Source organism: Pteropus alecto, unplaced genomic scaffold (genome assembly GCF_000325575.1).
Source record: "Pteropus alecto unplaced genomic scaffold, ASM32557v1 scaffold3, whole genome shotgun sequence".
Lineage (NCBI taxonomy): Eukaryota > Metazoa > Chordata > Mammalia > Chiroptera > Pteropodidae > Pteropus > Pteropus alecto.
In genome coordinates, this window is record NW_006442484.1 from 33,441,284 (window position 1) to 33,465,296 (window position 24,013).

The 24,013-nt window shown below is 32.9% G+C and overlaps 2 protein-coding genes across 12 annotated transcripts in view; one reads left to right on the top strand and one right to left on the bottom strand.

Moving 5' to 3' along the window:
* Nucleotides 1-19,926, top strand: part of MARCH7 (membrane associated ring-CH-type finger 7) — a 46,118-nt gene extending 26,192 nt beyond the window's left edge. For 5 of the 10 annotated variants that reach the window (XM_025039215.1, XM_025039217.1, XM_015596529.2 and 2 more), the window contains 6 exons: nt 785-1,886; nt 4,654-4,823; nt 11,446-11,555; nt 14,298-14,411; nt 15,991-16,039; nt 16,551-18,587. In XM_025039215.1, coding sequence (XP_024894983.1) covers nt 785-1,886; nt 4,654-4,823; nt 11,446-11,555; nt 14,298-14,411; nt 15,991-16,039; nt 16,551-16,825 — 1,820 coding nt within the window. In that variant the 3' untranslated portion in view covers nt 16,826-18,587. The other 5 variants (XR_001517744.2, XM_006921108.3, XR_001517745.2 and 2 more) reach the window with 5 other exon arrangements.
* Nucleotides 19,927-22,884: 2,958 nt separating this feature from the next.
* Nucleotides 22,885-24,013, bottom strand: part of LOC102884532 (CD302 antigen) — a 107,727-nt gene continuing 106,598 nt past the window's right edge. For both annotated transcript variants that reach the window (XM_015596691.2, XM_006921111.3), the window contains one exon: nt 22,885-23,132. In XM_015596691.2, coding sequence (XP_015452177.1) covers nt 22,930-23,132 — 203 coding nt within the window. In that variant the 3' untranslated portion in view covers nt 22,885-22,929. The remainder of the gene's footprint in view (nt 23,133-24,013) is intronic.

The window sequence follows — 24,013 nt, forward strand, 5'->3', positions numbered from 1 at the left end:
TTTATGAGGCTCCACGTATTAGCACTTAACAGTCTAGCTGTTAAACTAGGTGTAAGGATGAGTATTCTTTATAAAGGAATGCTGTAGTATTTCTCATTCCATTCGAGTTTAGAACCACCAGTGGGGTATTTTTAAAATTGCAAATATCATGACTCTATTCTAACTCATAGCTCCCAGTCAGTATTAAAAAGCAAAAGTATGTTTGATGAGTAACTGGGGATAAGAACCACTGCTGTTATGTTGAAAACAAACAAACCAAAAAAAAAGATGGAGAAATTTTTAACTGTTAGCTAGGTTTGCCATAAAATTGCTAGGGTGATAATGTTTACATGAAATTACTTTTATACTTACTGCAGAGTAAAAAAATTCTCCAAAACACTGTCTCCCTGGGATTATTTTGCTTTTATTTGTTATAAGAGTCATTTATGTAGACTTACTTGGCCTATTTAAAATTCCTTATCTGTTTAGATATTAGGTATTCTACCATATCAGTTTCTGATCAACAAATTCAACTGTTTTGCCTTTATCAAGTTGGTAGATTGATGTTTACCTCTCATAATAAGCTCTCATTTGAATTTGTAATGTTGACTTTATACAGCAGTAGTGGATTTTACCAAAGGTGTAGTAAAAGAAGTACATTTATGTGTTTTTTCTATAATAGTTATAATGTAGCAGTATACATTTGAATTCAGTGTTTCATATTGGCAATAAGTAGGTAATAAATGCAACTTTAATAACAGTCAAATTACTTCATGTAATTGGTTATTTTTTCTTTCAAAAATAGATGTTCAAGACAGAGTTCCTTCTTCATATTCACAGGGAGCAAGACCAAAAGAGAACTCAGTGAGCACTTTACAATTGAATACATCATCCACAAATCACCAAATGCCTTCTGAACATCAGACCATATCATGTTCTAGGGACTCTAGTAGAAATTCTTTAAGGTCAAATTTTTCTCCAAGAGAATTGGAATCTCCCCAAAGCAGTGCACAGCCTGGATTTTCTTATATTTCAAATAGAGATGAAACCTCAACTATAAGCAATTCAGATAGGGTTGGTTCATCTCAAAGATCATTTCAAGATTCTTCTGACAATGAAGGTAGACGTACGACCAGGAGATTGCTGTCACGTATAGCTTCTAGTATGTCATCTACTTTTTTTTCACGAAGGTCTAGTCAAGAATCCTTAAGTACAAGATCATTGAGTTCTGAAAATTCTTATATTTCTCCAAGAATCTTGACAGCTTCACAGTCTCGTAACGCAGCATCAACTTCTGACGTTCCCGATAACAGGGCATCTGAAGCCTCTCAGGGATTTCGATTTCTTAGGCGTAGATGGGGTTTGTCATCTCTCAGCCAGAATCATAACTCTGAGCCAGATTCAGAAAATTTTAACCAAGAATCCGAAGGTAGAAATACAGGACCGTGGTTGTCTTCCTCACTTAGAAATAGATGCACACCTTTGTTCTCTAGAAGGAGACGAGAGGGACGAGATGAATCTTCAAGGATACCTACCTCTGATATACCATCTAGATCTCATCATATTTTTAGAAGAGAATCAAATGAAGTGGTTCACCTTGAAGCACAGAGTGATCCCCTTGGGGCTGCCAACAGACCACAAGCACCTGCAGCATCAAGTAGTGCTGCTACAGGTGGCTCCACATCTGAATCCGTTCATAGTGGAAGAAATACAGGAATAACAGGGTTTCTTCCTGGTTCCTTATTCCGATTTGCAGTCCCCCCAACACTTGGAAATAATTTGACCGACAATGTCATGATCACTGTAGATATCATTCCTTCAGGTTGGAGTTCATCTGATGGAAAAAGTGATAAAACTAAAAGTGTACCTTCAAGAGATCCAGAAAGACTGCAGAAAATAAAAGAGAGGTAAATTTGAATACCTGTCTTAAGCCTATAAAAAAGCAAGAGCAGATTAGAGAAAGTTTTTATTTCTGAAATGGCTTCTTATAACATTGATATCTAAAATTTTTTTCTTGAAATTTACATTAAGATATTAATGTTGATGTTACCTCTTACTCAGAAGTAAACTGGATGAGACTTAATAATTGAGCCAGGCAGTATAGATTGCATTAAGAAATGATCTAAAGATTTTTAATAATCTTTGGATTCAGATGCACACAGAGACAAAAAAAATCTTAATCTCTTACCCTATCCTTGGTAGACTAGAGCTAAATGGGATTTGAAAGGAAGCCCAAGTAGTCATAGATTATCAAGACAATTTGTTTTAGCCTTTACTAAGATCATTTATTTACCATTTATGTGTAATTTTTACCTCAAATCTTTTTGGAATGAAGTAAAATCATTTGCACAATTTTTTAATTTTGTTTTTGAAGTTCAGGTATGTATCAAATCTTTTCTTTCTTTTTTCTTTCTTTCTATTTATGGTGACATTGGTTAACGAAATCCAATAAGTTTTAGCTGTACACTTTGACAGTAAGGCATATACATATATATTTATACTGTGTGTTCACCTCCCATAGTTGGATTTCTTTCTGTCACCACATATTCCAAATATTCTTTCTTTCTTGTGACTTTGGTAGACAAGTTTAAATTCAGAATTTCATTTATATAACTACCTTCTTTAGAGTTGAATATTGCTTAGAAATCTCTAATAAGAATGAAAAGATGAAAGATCAGAGATTTTAGTCCCAACTTATTATTTTTGTCATCAGTGCAGTTACTTAATTTTTCACCTGGCAAATTAATTTTTATGTTAAAATGAGATAGAATAGTACGTGTAAAATATACTTGCAGGAAGAAAAAACTATGTAAAGCTTAAGGTTGTGGGTGTTTTTATTTTAGGGTTTCTTTGTTCAAATAAAGGCCTAATGTAATAGAATTTGGGGGGAGTATAGCTGTTGCTATCATTTTATTTTAGTATTTTATATTGAAATCTAATTCTGAGGATAAAGGGAGTTTTACATACTTTCTGAGATGTTGGACATTGGACTACTATATTTCCATTTTTTCTTATTTGAGACAAATTGTACCATGGGACTGTTATCTTTCTGCTTTTAAAATTTGTGGCTTTTCTTTTATTTATTCTGCCCTGGTAGTATTAGCTTAATGTTATTGTAGTAACTCCTTATGATTTCAAGCTCTCTACTGAAGAATGTAGTTAACTATTGTATTTCTTGTGCTCATAGTTAGATTAATTTGAGTACAGTAGTGTAAGCAGAGGGCAAAGCATTAAATTTAGTGATTTCCAGAGAGAAACAAATTAAGCCAGCTCCACTATCTGCTTAGCTTAGAAAGGAGCATTTGTTGGTTATTTTGCCATAGAGTTTATGTGTGTGTATATGTCTTTATTATATTTTTTGCTCATACATGAGGATTTTAAGACACTCCATTTAAATTATAGTAGTTCCCCCTTATCTGCGGTTTTGTTTTTTATGGTTTCAGTTACCTGTTGTCAAGTGCCATCTGAAAATATTAAATAGAAAATTCAAAAAAGAATTCAAATTTTATATTGTGTACTTCTGAGTAGAATGATGAAATCTCACACCATCTACTTCCATCCCATCCAGGAGGTGAATCAACCCTTTGTCCAACATACCACATACCAACCCTCCATGTACAGTAATATATTTTGAGAGAAAGACCATGTTCACATAACTTTTCTTACAGTATATTATTATAATTGTTCTGTTTCATCAGTAGTTAATCTGTTACTGTGCATAATTTATAAATTAAACTTTATCATAGGTATGTATAGAAAAAAATACTATATATAGGGTTTGGTATTATATGTGGTTTCATGCATCCACTGGGAGTCTTGGAATGTATCCCCTGCAGATAAGGGGGACTATTGTAATAAGAGTGTAAAAAATTGAATCTCCAAAGTAAAAAGTAATTGAAACAACGAAATGAAGAAAGTTAAATCTAAAAGTAAAACATAAATATTTATGCTTGAGATCATACCTCTGGTTAAACCAGGGCATGGAATTTACCTAACAGCTATACACCCATTCCTATTCCCACACATCTATTGTTAAATTCATTAGGAACCCATATAATCCAGGTTGTATTTCATTAGCAGCTAGCAATCAGTATCATCAATTTACTGAATACCTCTTTCATGCTAGCAGTCGACTAAAGCAATAGGGATTTAACAAATTACTTTCTTATTATATAGCTATTCTATATTTAAATCATTCTACATGTTGACCTATTAAGTAGAGTACATCAGTTAATGGACCCTGCTCAACACTTTAAAAGCCTACCCTTCTGTAAATCCAAGATGATTTAATAACATTGCTGGGGATGGGGAAAATGGAGAATTGTAAAATCTATTCATTTATTTTTTTACTGTGATTTAATACAAAAAGCTTATCAAGTTGAACATACGTTTTTCTGACAACATGTAATGAGAAGTCGCAAGAATTATTTGAAGATAAGTAATAGGATTGCTTATTTCATTTACCTTAAAATATTTATTATAATTTTCATTCTCATTGTAATGGTTTTTCATGGTGCTTGCTGTTTATTATTGTTGCTTTTTTTTTTTCTTTTAATCTGGAGAGAGTTAGTAGAAATACAGAAAATATTGTTTGGGATTGTGTATGACTGGAAATGACCAACCAGATGAGTTATAATAGTTATGTTTAGGAAATGTGTCTGTCATCTTTTCCAGCCTTCTTTTAGAGGACTCTGAAGAAGAAGAAGGTGATTTATGTCGAATTTGTCAAATGGCAGCTGCATCATCATCTAACTTGCTGATAGAGCCATGCAAGTGCACAGGAAGTTTACAGTATGTCCACCAAGAGTGTATGAAAAAGTGGTTACAGGCCAAAATTAACTCTGGTAAGATTTACCCTTTTGTGTATTTTCTTTTCACAATTTTTCCAAGAGATGCATGTGTGTGTACATTTTAATTAACAAATTTGATTATAATTTATTGTCTCAAATTATAATATCCAGAGTGTCTTGATTCATAAATTTAATTTATAGTAGTGTTTCTTATGTTTCGCTTATCCAACAAACTACTACTTCATCGGTATAATAAAACAATTTGTTATCGTTTGTGACCCTTATATCATGTAAGATCCCTTTGAATCAAAGAGATAGGCTTTCTACGTTCCAGCTATGTGTCCTACCTAACGCTGTTGTTTCTAATGCTGTTGTCTAATACGTCAATATTGTAGGGATTCATTTGTTTTTTGAGTGCTTGTGATGCAGCCAGGCACAATTCTAGATGTGAGGTCTAGAACTGTAAACAAGATAGACAAGGCATCTGCTCTTGTGGTGTAGTATTGAGTGTTAAAGGAATGCCTTGTTGAACTGAGGATGTTTAAATTGAACAAGAAAGAGCTAGCTAATCAAAAATGAGGACAAGAGCATTCCAGTAGAGGGAACAACTATTCACACTTGAAGGTGGGAATGACTTAGAACTGAATGAAGCTTGGTGTGTCTGGAGTATGATTAGTGGGCAAGGAGAGAGGTGATACCATTGAAATAAGAGAGATTAGCTAAGGCTAGTTTATTTAAGACTTTTAGAGCTCCTGTCTGAAGTTTATATTTTTATCAAAGTGTGTTGGGAAGCCACTGAAGAGCAGGGGAGTGAAATGATCTTATTTATATTTTGGCTGCTCTGTGGAGAATGAATTTTAGGGGGACAAGAGTAGAAGGGAAGCCAACCAGGAATCAGTCGTGGCCAACCAGAAATTATCTTACAAGAGGTGGTGGTGGTGGTGGTGGTGGTGGTGGTGGTTTGTGCGTGTGTAATTTCTCTGTTTAGTGGTAGAAATGGATGGACTCTGATATGTTTTAGAGATAGGTTCTGTTAAGACTCGCCAGTGGATCAGATATAGTGGAATGAAGGAGAAAGAACAATCAGGGAAACTCATATTGTTGCCTTGAGCAACTAAGTAAGTTGTAGGGTTATTTATTGAAATAAAGATGACTGGGAATAGAATAAGTTTAGAACAGGAAATCAGGACTTTTAGGAATATTATATATGAACTGCTTATTAGATAACCATATGGAAATGACAAGCAATTAGACAAGCCTGATGTTTCAGGGGGTACTAGCACTGAAAATTACAGTTTTGAAACTCATGAATACATAAGTAATATTTTAAGCTTTGAGATTAGAGCATAAGCATATATTAAAGAAATGAGCCCAGAACAGAGTCCTGGGGCACCCACATGGTTAGTGGAAGCGGAGAAGGAGATTTGAGGAGCAGCCTCAGTCTGGTAAGAAGGAAACATAAGAAAATGGAGTGTTATGTAGGCCAAAAAAAATAAAGTACTTTAAAGAGGGTGTAATCAACCTTGCTGGCTACTAGAAAGAGATAAGAACAAAGAAATGATGGTTGGATTTGGTAGCATGAATGTCCTTGGTAGCTTGTCTCCATGGAGTGGTAGGGATCATGGCATGTTTAGATTGGACTGAGAGAAGAAAATGAGGTAAGATGAGGAACAGCCACATAGATCTCTCTTTCAATAAGCTTTACTATCAAGGAGATTGAAGATATAAGATAGGAATTGAAGACTTAATGGGGTCATGGGATGTGTTTTGTTTTGAAGTAGGAGATTTTAAGGCATTTTTAAATTCAAATGAGATACAATGGAGAGGGAAAAAGAATTTACGAAAAGAAAAGGGAAAGATGGGATTCGGAACACAAGTCACATGGTTAGCATATAATAGGAAGAAGTACTTAATTTCAAGAAGGCTGTGTAGATACAGATGTTGATCACTTTGTTGCTTTGGTGAGAAGATGCTTGAAGTCCTATTTTTTTCTGTTTTCTTAGTAAAGGGGGATAAGATCTTTAGCTAATTAGGGGACATTTTAAGAGATTTTGATATGTGGGAGAAATAACATTCTAAGATGTTTTCAGGAAGTATTAGTGTTCATAAAAATCGGTGACCGTGAATATTACTTACAAGTGAGATACCTGTACATTTTTTTAGAAGCAGTTTTTAGATGCTTAAGTACAGCCATCGATCTGAGTTCAATAGGGTTGAGACTTTTACCAGACAGATATCTTGAAAGGAGATAAGGGTATTTGTAAGGACATGATTATGGTCCTAGAAATTAAAATCAGTAGGGGAAGTAAGTACATCAAGAAGTGGATAATGAGAAAGTGGTAGGGTCTGTGTCTTTGACTCTTACTGATATTGAAGAGAATTGCCAGAGTAGGTGAAGTAGAATGATGAGAAATTGTAGGAACACGGAGGAGGGAATGTTTAAGATATAGATGTAGGGGTAGTGCAGTAAACTGATGACGGTCAAGGGTATGACCATAGAATAGATTACTGAGGGTAGGGTAGGGTAATATTGGAAGCAAAGATATTGAGGAAGTCAGTAATATTGAAAGTGCATGGTCTGCATGGCTGTTGAAATAGCCAAAAATAAGTTGATAAAGACAATTGAGAGACAGGTGTTAAAGTCATTAATGAATGAGAAGGGGCTTGGAGTTTCGAACAGCAATAGGTGGTGGTAGGGCATCTGTCCCCACTTCTTGATACTTAGGTAAAAGGGGTTGTGGGGGAAAAATGGCTGCAGAAGAGTATGTATCAGTCGGGGGTGGGGGAGTACTGTGGATGAGGCATGAAATTGAAGATATTATTCAAAAGAGATTAGTTATGAAAAGAATTTGCTTACATTAGACCATGAGTACCAGAGGACATAGAAATGACTAGTAAGGTAAAGTGGAAAATTAGATCAAATTAATAAATAAATAAATTTGTGAGATTGAAGGTCTGATAATGATACCTTGGTGACAAATAGGTTGTGAGGTATGATGACATTAATTATAATCTTAATTGTTTGAGGAGTCATGTAACCTGTTTAAGCTGGAGATCATGAGGCTACTGGGAAAGTTCCAGTTAGCAAAGGTTTCCTTGGGATACGGAGCTTATTTTTTCTTTTAAGCTAGCCTCATTCCAAGGCTGTGGGGTGGACCATCTCACCTGTAGTAGCTTCCTCTTGTCTGTATGGTGTTACAATAGACAGCCTCATAGGCTTCATTAGTCATTGCCCTGGAGTGTTGGGTTAAAATTAAATGAGTGCTCAGCATGGTTCTTGACACTTGGTAAGGGCCCAGAAATGTTAGCTATTACCAAAATGAAAAACAGCTCTTCTCACCTTTGATATATTTGCAATTGGATTGTTAGTATTGTGTGTCTAGGAAGACAGATAACACGGTGTATTGTTTAAATTTACAAAGCGTTAGCCCCACCCCCATTAGTCTACTACCCATGTGGCACTATAGTAGTAACCTAGCTGTTACAATATTATTGACTATATTCCCTATGCTGTACTTTAAACCCCCAAGACTATTTTGTAACTGCCAAGTAGTACATCTTAATCTCTTCACCTTTTTCACCCAACCCTCAGCCCCACTCCCATCTAACAATCACCAGTTTGTTTTCCGTATCTATGAGTCTGTTTCCGTTTTGTTTATTTTATTCTTTAGATTCCACATATGAGTGAAATCATACAGTATTTGTCTTTCTCTGTCTGGCTTATTTCACTTAGTGTAATGCCTACCTTCTAGGTCCATTCATGTCATAGCAAATGGTAAGATTACATTTTTTTATGGCTGAGTAATCCATTGTATATATGTACCACATCTTCTTTATCTGGCCATCTATTGATGAATACTTAGGTTGCTTCCATATCTTGGCTATTGTAAATAGTGCTGCAGTGAATATAGGAGTGCATGTATCTTTTTGAATTAAGGTTTTGGTTTTCTTGGGATAAATACCCAGTAGTGAAATTGCTGAGTCACAACGTAGTCCTATTTTTAATTTTTTGAGGAACCTCCAAACTAGTTTTCAATAGTGACTATACCAGTTTGCAATCCCACCAACAGTTCATTTCTTCACATCCTCGCCAACACTTGTTTTTTATTTATTGATGGTAGCTATTCAGACAAGTGTGAAGTGATATCTCATTGTGGTTTTAATTTGCATTTCTCTGGTGATTAGTAACATTGATCATCTTTTCATATGTCTATTGGCCATCTCTATGTCCTCTTTGGAGAAAAACCTATTCAAGTCTCCTGCCCATTTTATAATTGGATTGTTTGGGGTTTTTTGTGTTGAATTGTGTGAGTTCTTTATATGTTTTAGATATTAACCCTTTATCAGATGTATCATTGGGAAAAATGTTCTCATTTAGTAGATCGTCGTTTTGTTTTATTGGTATTTTCCTTTGCTGTGCAAATATTTTTCAGTTTGATGTAGTCCCATTTACTTTTTCTTTTGTTTCCCTTGCCTGAGAAGATATATCAAAATATATTACCCTCTGACCCATTGGAGTTTTTAAAAATAGATACCTCAGTTACATCATGAATAAAATTGAATAATACTTACCTCATATGGTTTTGTGAAAGTCATATGAGATGCTGTTTATAGTTTCTCACAGTAGTAGGCACATGGTAAATAGTCAAATGGGTTTTATAAGGTTATAAGTACTTTTTAAGATGTCAAATGAACGTAAAGATCTCAAGAACTAAACCTTCCTGATAAATTTTCATAAGTCTTTCTCATACCATAAAGACCCTATCTGGTAGAAGACACTTTCTGGCGGAGAGTAATTTAAACATTTAATAAGCAGTTTCCATATATATCTTAAACTATATGCAGGTTGTACAAAGATGAATAAAACAAGTCTAGTAAAAGTTTAAGCAAATGTAGTCAGGGACTACTGAATGAGATGGGGTATAATGGAAAGATTAAAAAATGTAGAGATAATTGGGTTCTTTCCAGCTAGATGTGACCTTTTGGAACAACTTCTGTAAGTACACTTATTCCATAGAAGAGAAAAATGAAGCCCTAAGATGAAAAATTTGTGCTAAATGATCTCCAAGGTCCATATTTTGTGATTATCATAGTTTTCCTGATTCTGAATCAGAAAATAGTTATAAGAAATATATGATATAAGAAAGCTTTCTAAATGTCTTTTGCATTTTTTATATTCTTCATCAAGTCATAATATGGGTTTATCCTAAATTTAGTTTAGTGGTACAATATTAGTTTCAAAAATTAAGAAAATATTCTAGATGCATTTTAATATCAACATTTTCATGTGTGCTAGACTCCTAAAACAACAACTATTTTATTCATATATTTGAAATATAATGAATTTCTTATGGAATTTGACTAAAACACATTCGAGACAACATACTACCTCAGAACAGCTTTCACTTTCCTTTAAGCTATTTTCTAGAGAATGCATGTAAGTTACTACTACTTTCTTGGACTTTATGCCAAATTTTACTATTTAAAGAATTGTTTTTATTAAAAAAAACACTAATTCTAAGAGTTTTATGAGCTCTTTGAAGACAGAGGTTACTACTCACTATTTTCTTTCTAAATCTCCAGAACCTCTAATATTGTTTGGCGCATAACAAGCACTCACCAGACGTTAGTTGAATTGCATCCAAACCCTACTCTGTTAGGACATCTTTTTAATTTGAAATAAATTAAAATTAATTTATTTTAATTAAAAATAAACATGGGGGGCGGGCTGTATGTTTATTAGACAAGACTACTACGTAACCATACGTTGAATGCATATGGGACAGACAGAGCTTTCTTTTTCTGGTGGTAAACTCTATATACATATACATATATATATAGTATAAATTTGCCCTTTTAACCATTACTAAGTGTACAGTTCAGTGGCATTAGGTACACCCAGAATGTTGTGTGGCCATCACCATTATCTATTTCCAAAACTTTTTCACCTCACTCTATCCAACAAGCAGTAACACCCTCTTCCACTTCTTCCCAAACCCTGATAACTTCTGATTTACTTTCTCTCTGAATTTGCCTATTCAACATTTTTCATATAAATGGAATAATACAGTATTTGTCCTTTTTGTGTCTACCTTATTTACTTGTCATAATGTTTTCAAGGTTCATCTATGTTGTAACATGTTTTAGGACTTTATTTCTTTTATGACTGAAAGGAGCTGTTTTTATTTGAACAAAGGTAGATGGTTCCTCACCCCTCCCTTAGTCTAAGGACAGCACATTCCTTAAACTACAGTAGGTCTTAGGTATATATTGTCATATCAAAGATACTGGCCTGAGTATATCTAATTAGTTGTTTGAGGTACTATATTATTAACCATTGTTTTCATGCCATCTTGCCTCAAGGTATTTAAGGAGGAAGTAGGAAGTACAGATGGCATTCCACTGTCAGCTTCCCATGGTAGGAATGTATGAGTACTTGGGAGGAAAAAAAAAGAATAACAGCTATCTAAATAATGAGTGGATGCTTAGAGTAGGACCTGACATGCACGTTAGGTGTTGCTGATTGCTATTTTAGCAGACATTACTGGTTTATGGTAGTAATGCAGTCATCCTCCCTCCATGATTTTCTACATTCTGAGCTTAAAACTTAAAAGGAAAAATGTTTTGTGGTGACAATAGCAAAACTAAGCTTTACTTGTAATTTAATTTTTACCAGGTTCTTCATTAGAGGCTGTAACCACCTGTGAACTCTGTAAAGAGAAGTTGCAGCTTAACCTGGAGGATTTTGATATTCATGAACTACATAGAGCTCATGCAAATGAACAAGTTAGTATATTTTGCCTAATTTGGTAAGTGTCTATTCTATGCTTAAAGGACAACTCTTGAAGAAAAGATTAAATCATGGCCAGAAAACCGTCATTAAAATGATAAAAATAGCAATAATAATCTTAAAATAATTCTCTGTTACTACATTAGATATTATAATTTTATAATTTTTCTTTATTTTCCCCATAACTTTTTGTAACAAAGGCATATAACCAAGTCACAGGTTTAAAATTTATTAAGATAAAATACATCATATGCTTCCTAAATAAACCTGAAATAATAAAGGCTTAGAAAAGTGGTCCCAGGGTAGGCATGACACCTCTGTCTCCCCAGAGCTGTCTCAGTTGTGAATCCCTCTTGAGTGCTGGAACATGATTAAAAAGCCAAGCCCTGAATTTCCATTTTATTTCTGTATTTTTTATGTTAGGAATAATTTTTATGTACATGTTCCCTATCTCCCTGTCAAGTTCCAGTCTGCATTCTGCCCCTATGAATTTATCTGTTCTGAATATCTTTTATTCAAAATTCACATTGTTTTTCTTTCCTTTAGTATTTGTATCATTGCTAGCTAATTTTATATGATAAATAATGTTAGGGTTTTTCTGTTCAAATTAAATTTTTCCAAATTTTTTTTCATATTTCTCAGATGTTTTAGAATGTTTTGATAAACCTTCCTCCCCAATAATTGATTTGATCACTAACTTCTCAATCTTGAAGAGCTTTACATTTTAAAAGTTTTTATGAGATGCTTAAATTAAATAGTTAGAATATGAAGAGCTCTTGGGGGGGAAGGTACTAAACTAAATTACAAGGATGATCCTAGTGTCAGTCATCTAAGTGTGCTTAGCATATTTGTTATAAAAAGAGGTATATGATGGTGTGTGGCCATCACCATTATCTATTTCCATGAATCCTTAAAAAACCCTTTTTTAATGAACGGGTAATGGAGCCCTACTTTTTCGGACACGAAGTTCACATAACAAATTATTTAAAGTAAACTAATATTAGTACATTTGCACTGTTGTGCATCTACCACCTGTAGGTTCCGAGACATTTTCATCTCTCCAAAAGAAAATCTTGTACCTGTTAAGCAGTTTCTCCCATTACCCACCTCTCACATCCCCTGGCAACCACCCATCTACATTCTGTCCCTATGAATTTGTTCTGGATATCTCATGCAAATAGAATAATGGAGTATATGATCTTTAGTGGACACCCTTTTTAAATGGGGGAATAATGGATACCCTTTGAAAATCTGATTAAAACCATGGACACTGCTTACAAAATACACATCGACACAAAATCTGTATGTAATTAAGGGATTCCCAGATACCTTGAAGCTAATTGCTTAAATCCAGGTTAGGAATCACTGATAAAGTGAACGAAACATTAGGCAGTTGATGTAACACAGATGCTACTCTAATATTAATTGTTTTATTCTCCAATGAGCCAGTTGCCCAAAATGAATACCACTTTCAGCAAAGAATTTTCTTAAATCCCCAAGGAGTCTCTAGACAGCTGAGCACTGATATTTTAAATAATAGGAGAAAGAGTATGGAAAGGTAGAATCATGCAAAGAGGTTATTTTTTGTCTTCTCAAAATGAGAATAGGTTTCAAAGGATGGTTTTCTCCTGCCATTCTTCTTTCTCTAGGTGTTCCATCTTAAAGGTGTCATTTGGCTTTTCAAATTTCAACTGGGAATGTTTTATTCTCCAAGGATTTTAATAATCCACATCTTAAATAATTTAGAAGTGTTAGGAAATAAGTGTAGTCATTGTAAAAACAACAGTTCTGATTAAACTTTCTGGCTGTTTTTTGTGAATCTTGGATTCTAGTGGCTGACAGCTACCCTCATTTTAAATGATTAGTTTATACAGTTTAGTATTTCATCCAGTGACTTCATCTTTTTCAAGGTGAAAGCCATCAACATTTTTAAAATATTACGGATATGTGATTTCCTTTTAAGTTAAAAATAAGCAAAGTAATTAAGTGAAGCATTTTAAAATGCTTAATATATCAATATCAGATTTCTTAAATATTCTGTGAAATCTGATAACTTGCTGAAGTTGGTACTAAAAACATAGATTTCTTAACTTTAGATGAGTGAATTACAAATAAATATGGTACAACTAACAAACAGTTTGCCATATAAAAATTACAGGACAGTTTAGATTTTAATAACATGATTCGTAGTCTTAGCTTCGAAACAGAACAGTTTGGAATAAAATAACTGGTTGAGGAACAGTTACTCTATTTCTTTTTTTTTAGTTCATATTTGTAATTACCATTGCCATTAAATTAATTCTATCACATAAGAAATAGTCGATCTGTGAGAATAGGTTTTTAATTATATAGTGTATTGATTTAGCTGTAGATGAAATGGTAGTTTTTAAGTAAACACTTATAGCCATTTATGCAGTGAAATCTGTTACAAGCATTCATTCTACCATCAAATGACTTAAAAGTCCCACTTTTATATGTCATTTCATGAAGACTACATGAGACTAAAGAGGATACTCACACACCTATTTGGACTCATTATTTGGCATAAGTAAAAATATATGAAATTATGAAGGACAGCCTTTTATTTCCTGTTTTAATAGATAGCACCATATCTCTTATTAGGAAGTAGACATGAATGTATTTCTTCTAGTTTATCAGTATGTTATGAATATCAATCACAAGTCTACTAATTTTTCATTTTCCATATTCTTTTTCTCTTATTTGCTTACCTGTTGAAGGCTGAGTATGAGTTTATCAGCTCTGGTCTCTACCTAGTTGTGTTACTGCACTTGTGCGAACAAAGCTTTTCTGATATGATGGGAAATACAAATGAACCAAGTACACGTGTCCGAGTAAGTAATATTGGCGTGGGGGAGAAGGGAGGGTGTGATGCACCATGTTTGTTTTGGAAAGCAGATTGTTTTATATGTTCACATTCTATTTTCTTTGGGGAGCTCTTATATTAAAATGTGTCTTAAAAATAAAGATGTAGATTTAATAGAAATTGCTGTCTTCCTTTGATATCAAGCAGCCTAATTTTCTCATAAAACTCGTTTAGAAAGTAATTTTCTAGCTCTTTAAGGTAATTGGAATATATTTCAGTGAAAACCCAGAATCAGAATTGGAAACACTAAGGGATAAAGCTCTTTTTAATTTGCGGGGCAAGACAGTATTATAACTTGGAAACCTGAAATAGAACTCCAAAAGCCAAGAGAATATGGGAAATTTATTTGTTACTATCATGTAAAAGATTACCAGTGTACTAAGTTTTAAGTGTGTTCATGTTACAAACTATTAAGATACAGACTATTTGGTGTTTACTCTGTATGCTATTACTTTAATTTAACATTTAGACTAGCTATTTACAAGTAATATTTTTGTTAAGTATTTACAAGTAATTCATACTGTTCGCCTCAGTGTACCAGAGGAAATTTATACTCTGCTGCCTTGCCCATTTTGTGTAGCAAGGGTTAGGTCCCTCTGCATCTCATTGCTGTAACATTCTGAACGCTTCACATCTTGAAATGTGTTCATAAACATATCCTTTAAACTTTTTTTTTTTATCTAAATGTCGATTTTGGTGATAAAAATTTAGCAGTTTATGATGAGGTGTAATGTTTCTATTTTTATATAATACTGCTTCTAAATTGGTAAAATGTTTTTCTGTAATGTGGATGTTATACCTGTGAGCCAACTGATAGATTATTTTCATTGAGAGAAAAGAAGATAAACTTTGAGCAAAGATCTCTTAACTTCTGAATACTTTAGTACCTAAATTTAGTTTATGCTTAAAAATGATTTCTGAAAAGGTGACTTACCTCTTTAGAATGAATAAACCATATAAAGCATATAGTAATATCTATTGAATTCATGCCTTTGTAAAGCTAGAGACAAGTTAATGTTAAATTGCAAGTCATTTTTATGATTTTTTAAATACAGAATCAAACGTAATACTTCTAGAGCTATCAAATTTAGGTTGGAAAATAAATACTGATTCCTGTCTTTTATAATTTTTTAATTGACCACTAAAATTGAATTCATTTGGTTACAAATTATGAAGCCTTTAATTACTTTTCATAAATTTTTGATGTGTTATATTTATGCAAGAGGAATATCTTTGGGTAAAATCATTGTATCTGCTCCTAATTTTTTTAAAAAACAAATCATTATTATTCATGTAGAAATTATGTACTCATCATTTCTACATGATGAGTACATAATTTCTACATGAATAATAATGATTTGTTTTTTAAAAAAATTTTTAAATGCCAAGCTTTGTTATTTTTGATGTAGGGGGAGAAAGACCCCTATTTTAAAGGCTTAAAATAGAGTTTTGACTTTTTATATAGAAATGAATCTCCTATACTGATTCTCTCTTTAGATCCATTTGCAACATTTCAACTACTGTATTTCTTTCTGCATTATTTCTAGTTTATTAACCTTGCAAGAACTCTTCAGGCACATATGGAAGATCTCGAAAGTAGGTGGAATTTCTCCTCCCCAGACTTGTTGAATTTACTTTTGCAAATTAAACCCACATTGCAAAACCTAAGTATATATACTCTATCAAATTAGAGTTTCATTTATAGGCTTTATAATACCAATTGATTCGGGAAAGATGGGCTGGGCAGCTGACATTAGTTTTTTAAAAGCACATATTTTTAAAATTAATTTTAAGGTATGGAAGGATATAACTTAAACCACCAGTATTTTAATTCTATTTTAAATAAAATTTTATTTTTGATCACCTTAATTTTAACACTTAATGAAACAGACATGTTTGACTGCTAATCAAATTACACTTTTTTAATCTGTTAGATATTTTTGAGTGTGTATGAAATTTTACTTTGTATTCAGTTTTATTTGATCGTAAAAGGTTTTCCCTTTTATGTATAGTTCTAGGAAAATAGGGATGAAAGAGTCCTAATTCTGAGTTCATAACAGAAGCCATACTTTTGGGGGTTTTTTTGTTTATTTTGCTTTTTGTTCAGGTGCTCATGGACCTTTAATAGGCAGCCAGCTCCACCAGCAGCTCCAATTTCTTAAAGTCACATTCCAGGACTTCTGCCTGGGCACCTATATGAAGGCACTTAATGCCCAAATCTTTACAGGCATCTGCACAGCTTACCCTCTTTTTAAAGTCCTACAACCTCCAGGGTGCTTCATACCAGGTGGGCACAGATATGAGTGGCTTTGGAACAGTTCCTGGGAATCCAAGATTACCCTGTTTAGTACTTTTTCAACCAAAGCAAGTGGCTCCCCATGATCAGATTCCAATACACTTCTTTGAAGTGTTTTAAAATATGTATTCTCCATTTAGTTAGCTTCTATACTCATCTTCAAAATACTTGAAATGTTATCTGTAGTGTGCATAACTTTTACTTTTAGAGAAAGCTCAGCATCTTTGGAGTAAGGTTTGAGAAGGAATTAGTCCTTATAAGAACCGTTTAATTCCTGATTATTCTAAGACATGGATTTTTGTCGTTCTGTGCTATTTTTAAATTTTAAAAGGATTGGAAATATAACCAGGTAATGCATTTTTAGAATTTTAGTATGTTTAAAAAAGATATATAAAGGGGTCAAATGGTATATAAAATGAGAATTCATTTGGTATAAATCTTTTTTTCCTATATACCTTCTTAGTTTAGATCTCTTATGTTGTCTAAAAGATCTCTGTTTTGGTAAATTATAATTTATACTTTGTCAGATATGATTAGTTTGTTTCAGTGTACATTTCCCCCCGATTGTTGTGGTTTTTCTTTTTTGAAAAACATTCTCATTTAAAATTTAGTTTTCTAAACATAGCCTTGTCTACTCCCAACCTGTGAGAGAGAGGAACACGATGGAGGTGAAATATACCCAGACTCAGCTGAGAGTGAAAGATGTTGCAGGTGCTTCAAGTTAACTCCCAAATACCAGAGTATTAATGTATTCTGATAATTGGTTCTGAGTGAATTTTCTTTGTGGTATAAATTGAATAGGAAACATGAGTTCTCTGTAAAGCTATTTTATTTTTTAGTTTGATACACTTCTTGATAACAGCTTAAAACTAAACCATAGGATTTACTCATTCATGAGCTAATAAGCATGTTTGATATTATTTACTAAAAATGAATTTAAGTTCTGCAAGAAAAACAGACTGAAGTATCAAAATAGTTTCATCTAGTCACATATAGCATAATTTTCTTGTTGATTCCACTTGGTGGGAGCTCTTAAATTGTTCAGTATCAACAAGAGTATAATTTAACCTTTCTCCCCTTGATAATATGGGAATGCTGGTTAGATGTCTAATATAGTGAACGTGCACGTTCCTCAACATGCACAGCAGTTTACAGAATACATAGTTTTATACTTACTGTGTCCTTCCTAAAGATATTTTAAGATGTTTTATATTAAACTCTTGAGCTACTAATGACCCTAAAATAAATTGAGGTCAGAAATGTTGCAAAAATGATTTTTATGACACTGTGGAGGCATAGGAATAATCTCAACAGAAGGTTTTTACTAAATCCAATTATTTTAGCTTAGGCTATGTCTATATAAAGCTTTTTTGACTAAGTAGAGCTTTTTCTTGGCATTGTATAGACATAGCTTTGATATAATTTGCAAGAACACTTACAAACTATTCAATGTACTTTTTTTTGTCGTTCTCATCAGATGCATAAAAATATACAGTGGTAATAATAACCCAGATTCTACTCAGGTGTGCGAGAGCACTTGCCTTAAATTCACTTTTTCTCCAGTGTATATATTATTGTATACAATACGAATTGGTCTCAGAAACTTTAGATGTTCTTGAGGCATATTTTTAAACATTTTCATTTCTATAAAAACGAAAAGATGGGTGGGGCGTTGTGGATGAGCATCACCCACAGTCGAACCACCCTGACCCTGTCATAACTTGTCATTTTGATCGAACAGTATACTAAGTTGGGATTTTATTTTACAAGTCATTGCAGTTCTGGCTTCATAGTTACACTTCCATTCTCGTCCCCCTTAAAATCATTCTTGATCATCCTGTTTTCTTTCAACAGCTTCAGAGGATGATTCCGAAGAAGATGGAGACCATAACAGAACATTTGATATTGCCTAACTTCACATAACACAAATGGATCTGTGAACAAGTGTTCGTTAAAACTGGCAATTAAGTATGGATTAATTTTGTGGGGCAATGCCTATCGAATACATTATATATATAAAATGAATACATATATACATATGTATACATGTATATGTATATTCATTCTCAAGTGTTGCTGAATTAAAATTCTAATTGCTGGACCTTTTAACATGGCCAGTGACTGATGTTTATAAAATGGTAATCAAAAGTATTTTTCTTTTAGGTAAGTGGGAAAGTGTTACCCTTGTTTTAAATATCTAAGCAATGCTTACAGCCCTTTTTTGCGTTCTGATTACTGTAGTCGTATTTATGAAGAAGGTTCGTGTTTTAGTAACTCTTGCTAGTGGAAAAAAGACAAAAATATGCTTTCAAAATAAAATGCCAAATGGCACCTAATTATTTTTCCTTTTAAAATGCCTTAAGTTGCAATCTCATTTTTGTAATCATTTGCTTCCAGTGTTTAAAAAAAAAAAAAAAAGAATGGGGATTTCACAATGCCCGGAGTAAGTTGTGAAGAGCATCTATATATTAGGTGTCCAAATTTAATTTGAATTCTAAATTCATTTAGCAATAAAATCTAATTTAAAAAAGTATATGAATATAAAATATATAAATGATGGATAAATTTTTGTATTGATTTGATAAATGCAGATTATATTTGATAGGCCATAGGATGTAGATACTCCTTTTAGGAATATTACAGCTATAAATTATATCAGAATTGCCAGTCAAATGCTATTTGGTTAAAAAAAAAAATGATTGCAATCTCAAGTTAATGGACTATTTTTAAATCCCACATTCAAAGTTTAAAACACTGGTTTTCAATGTGTTTTTTAGTGTTGTCACTTCTTTATAGATAAATATGATTAAAAAAAATAACCTGTTTGGATTCTGGTTGTTTTTAAATGTTTCTCGTTAATTCTGAGCATTTATTTGATGACTTATCTATTTTTCACTACCTTTGGAAAACAGGTGAATATTACCTATTCACCATGAATAGATCTTACACTGTGATCATGAGTTGTGTATACTTCCAAAACAGTATATATTCTCTGTCAACACCCTGAGATACATTTAACAACGCCTTCAGGTGGTTTCAGGTTAAATAAAGTCTTATGCCATGGCAACAAACTTCTTTTTAAGAACTTAAATAGAAGCCATGTAATTTCTCAACAGTTTGCCCACACTTAATTTGTTGGTCTTAGTGTAAAACCTGGCTGGAAATAAAGTGTATGCTGATGGATTTACTTTATAGTTTGAAATGTTTCCTTTTAAACTGGTGCTCAAAGTAGACTTCAAACCTCATAGGCAAGAATTGTACAAAAATTTCAAATTCTACTTCTTAGGAAAGTATAAATGTTTCTAAAACATTTCTCACCTTTTACTTGTTACCTTTTTATTGCCATAAATCAAAAATCCAAAGTTTAAGGATGCCAGTTTCAGTATCTATTCTCTGGGTCCTTAGGGATGCTTTGAATTTGAAACATTATAGTTTGAGTAGAATTCAGCATGAGAATTAGTGCCTTCTGCTTTAACCTACAAAATTATTTGAAAATTTTTATTAAATGGTAGAAAACATTCCATTGTTGTACACACAATTTTTAATAGTTGTTTTATATTAAATGCTAAATGACAGACAGTGGCTTGAACTTTATAATATTCTTGTAGTTCCTTACCACTACTTGGTATTTCAATATTGTATTAGCTTCTGATAATCCTGTAAATGTGAATTAGAGAGAATAGCAAAGTCTTTTCATTTGATTATCACTTTTAAACTCTGAACAAAAATAGAGACCATACACTACTCACTTCAAAGAATGCAAATTTCTAGGAAAATGTATTTAAAATTATATTATTCTCTCTAGATATCTGACAAACATAAGAATTTATACTGTCGTTAGCTAAAACCAAGATGTTGAAGAAAGCAATTTATACATTCTGAATGTAAACAAGCACGCATGTTATTTGTTAATATTAAAAATACACACTTGAATGATCCAGTTATCTCTTGACCACCAAATAGATACTAGGGCCTATTTACAGATGTTCTGATATATAAAGAATTAAGGTCTAGCACTTCATTACCAGGGTCTCGTAAGGATTTGGTTGAAAAATGAAATCAAACATGGAAAATTATCCTAGTTTAAAACAGCCATTTTGCACAAACTGCCATTAGATAGAAGTTATCAAAATGAACAGAAGAAAATTAGTTGTATGGTAGTTGAATGGAAAGGGGGATTCTAGAGCAGCTGGGCAGTAAAGCTTTCTGTAAAAATGGAAATATTGTATAATTTGCATTGCCCAGGATGGTAGCTATTAACTGCATGTGATTTGAGCATTTGAAATGTGGCTAGTGCAATTAAGGAAGTGAACTTTAAGTTTCATTTAATTTTAATTTATTTAAATAGGTACAGGTGGCTAGAGGCTACCATATTGGTCTTTGTGGAGATTTGTAACAATCAGAGACCATTTTAAGGAAGAGGTAAGATCATCCTTAGTTCTTAAACTGGTGATTGCCAGATGGGAGTTTGGGGGGCTCAGTGAAAAAGATGAAGGGATTAAGTACAAATTGGTTACAAAATTGTCACAAGAATGTGAAGTACAGCCTAGGAAATATAGTCAGTAATGTAATACCCATATATAGTGCCAGGTGGGTATTAGACTAACCAGGGGGATCACTTCATAAATTATACAAATATCTTAACCACTGTGCTGTACACCTGAAAGCAATATAAAATAATATTGACTAATTAGGGGGAAAAAGCCTTAGTTCATAAAGGACCGGTAGAATTTGAATAGGAAAAGCAAGGAATTACAATTTTATGTTCACTATTAGTACCACTATTAATAGCTTATCAGTAATAAAATACACATTTAAGTCACTACATAAAATCTTAGAAATGTAAAGCTCTTACGGAGCATAATTGTGTAACATTTGCTCTTTTAGTACCACATAGCCACACTATATAGTCTTCTGTCATCACTTTGTAGTTATTCATGTCTCATAAACAGTATTGTTAATTGTAAGGAGGGGTTTTTTGATTAACAGTGGCCAAAGGAAATAGATGACACAAGCTGGGACTTTGTTGGCATTTGGTCAACCTTGAGAGATAGTGTATTTTGTGTAAGCAAAGTATTCCCCATAAGATAATTGATAGGATGTGGGTTAGGGGGAGAGAGTATTTTCCTGAGCTTTCAAGTTTCTAAATACATATAATTTTATGTGAACTCTATGCATTCTTTAACTTTTCTAATATTGTTTTTAATCTGCAAAGAATACTAAAGAAAATAACGTTTCAGTTTTTACTCCCCCCATATGATAATTTTCACTTTGAACATCATTACACAGCAGTATACATAGTATTTTTCTGCAGTTTTTGCTTGCATAGCTTTTGTGTCATTCAGTAGTAAAGTTCATCCAATGCTTAGGGAGCATGAGATACCACATATAGGAACAGGTATGATGATAGGAGAAACACCCTTAAGGGGGCACTATAATACAAGTGTTACTCTTACTGTCAGCCTCCACACCTTCCTATGGTATAGCTGTAATTTCTTTGTTTCAAAAAATTGATAAAATTTTATTAAAATTCTGACCATTTGTGGTCAGTACTAAATATTATTTGTTGTCCAAAATGGTGTTCTAAAAATAATGAAAATGTAAAATTAGTTGAATTATGTGAAATATGAGGTGCGAAAATCTAAAATTTTCTACATCTAAATCATAAAAGAAGATAAGAACTATAAGGCATTATCTGTCAGAGTAACCAGCATGAGTGATACCTAAACGTATAGGAGCTATTTAAAGTCAGGTTTATTCCATAACTCATGTTTATTAATAAAGGAACAAGACCCAGAAATTTCTAAAGACCTAGTGATTATTAAAACTATAGGTAGAATTTTCTTTTTCCAGCTGTAAACCAAAGTGGTTCAACTAAATGGAAGGGAAATCGACTGGGTTTTTATTTTTATCTGGGCTTTAAGGTTTCCTTTACTCAAGTGAAAGGTAACATCTGGAGAGGTGGTTAAAAAAAGTAACATATCTAAGATCATTCCTTTTTCAAAATTTTGTTTTCATAATAAACCCAAAGATGATTTTTTGTCACAATGATACATGAGAATAAAAAATGTTACTGAAATAAGTAAATATAGCATAAAAACTCAGTTTTCATTGTCAAATTTTATATTGAAATCTTGCACAGGAATCACTGACAATGTATTTATTGTCTTAATGTGAGATTTCCAAAAACTCAGTGAAACTGAACAGCATGTTCATTTTCTTCTGCAACTACCAAAACACAGTCGTCATTATAAGGTGATTGGGGTGCAGTTGAAAAAACTGTGGTGAAACCAGAATCCAAATTTCTTTTGTACAGGAACCAAACAATTGCTCCCAAAACTGTCAAAATTACTGTGCTAGCAATCACCAAAGCTGATATTAAAATGTGGTTATCTGAAAAGGAAAAGACAAAAGAAAATATGGGAAATTAGGGTAACTCAAGTTGCTAGTATTGCATGGGGGGCACAATATAGTTTCTTCATGTAAATATTTGCCTATTTTGAGAATTTTCCACATTGGTGAGAGAAACGACATGTTTGTTACTATCAAGATTTATGTTTTTCTTAGCTCGAACAATTGCTGTACTTAAAAAAATTTCATGTAAATTTTGGAATTCTGCAAAGTTCCTAAAATTCTCCCTCTTATTATTCTATATATTTGTGTATTACTGAAGTAATTATGTACAGCCTTACAGTTCTTGGCTATTCAAAATACTTGTAATCTTTTTGTAGGAGTTTAGTTTAATCAAGTGAAATTACTCAGTTCAGGACTTAAGAGGAGGACAATGCTTTGAGAAAATATTTGTATTTAGTAGTAAAAGAATGAAAAAAATCAGTTATTTTCTCTTTACAGATGTAGTTTTGCATCGTGGTTATTTGAATATACTCATAATGCTCTTTTCGGCCGGGACTTGGAAAATTGAAAGCAAGAAAAATCTAGCCAAAAGTTAATGCAGGGAGGGAAAGCCATTGATATTAAAAATATTGACAGGCTTCTTTATATAAGAAGTTGGTAGAAGTGAGGAAATAACCATAGCCGAATTGTCTTCTTTTCAGTCCTAAAATAGATGAAATTTTGTCATGATCACAGTTTATTAAGGTGTGCGGGCATGTTGTTCATTATTAGATGCATTTAAGTGAAAAAAATGTTACGCCAAAAATTCTGTAAACTGAGTTCAAATGGGATTCTTTAATTCTTGTATTTTTACATTCTGCAAGTGGCCAAGCTGCCCCAGGGCTTTTGGTTGGCTAGCTGCATTAGCAGTGAAATGTGGA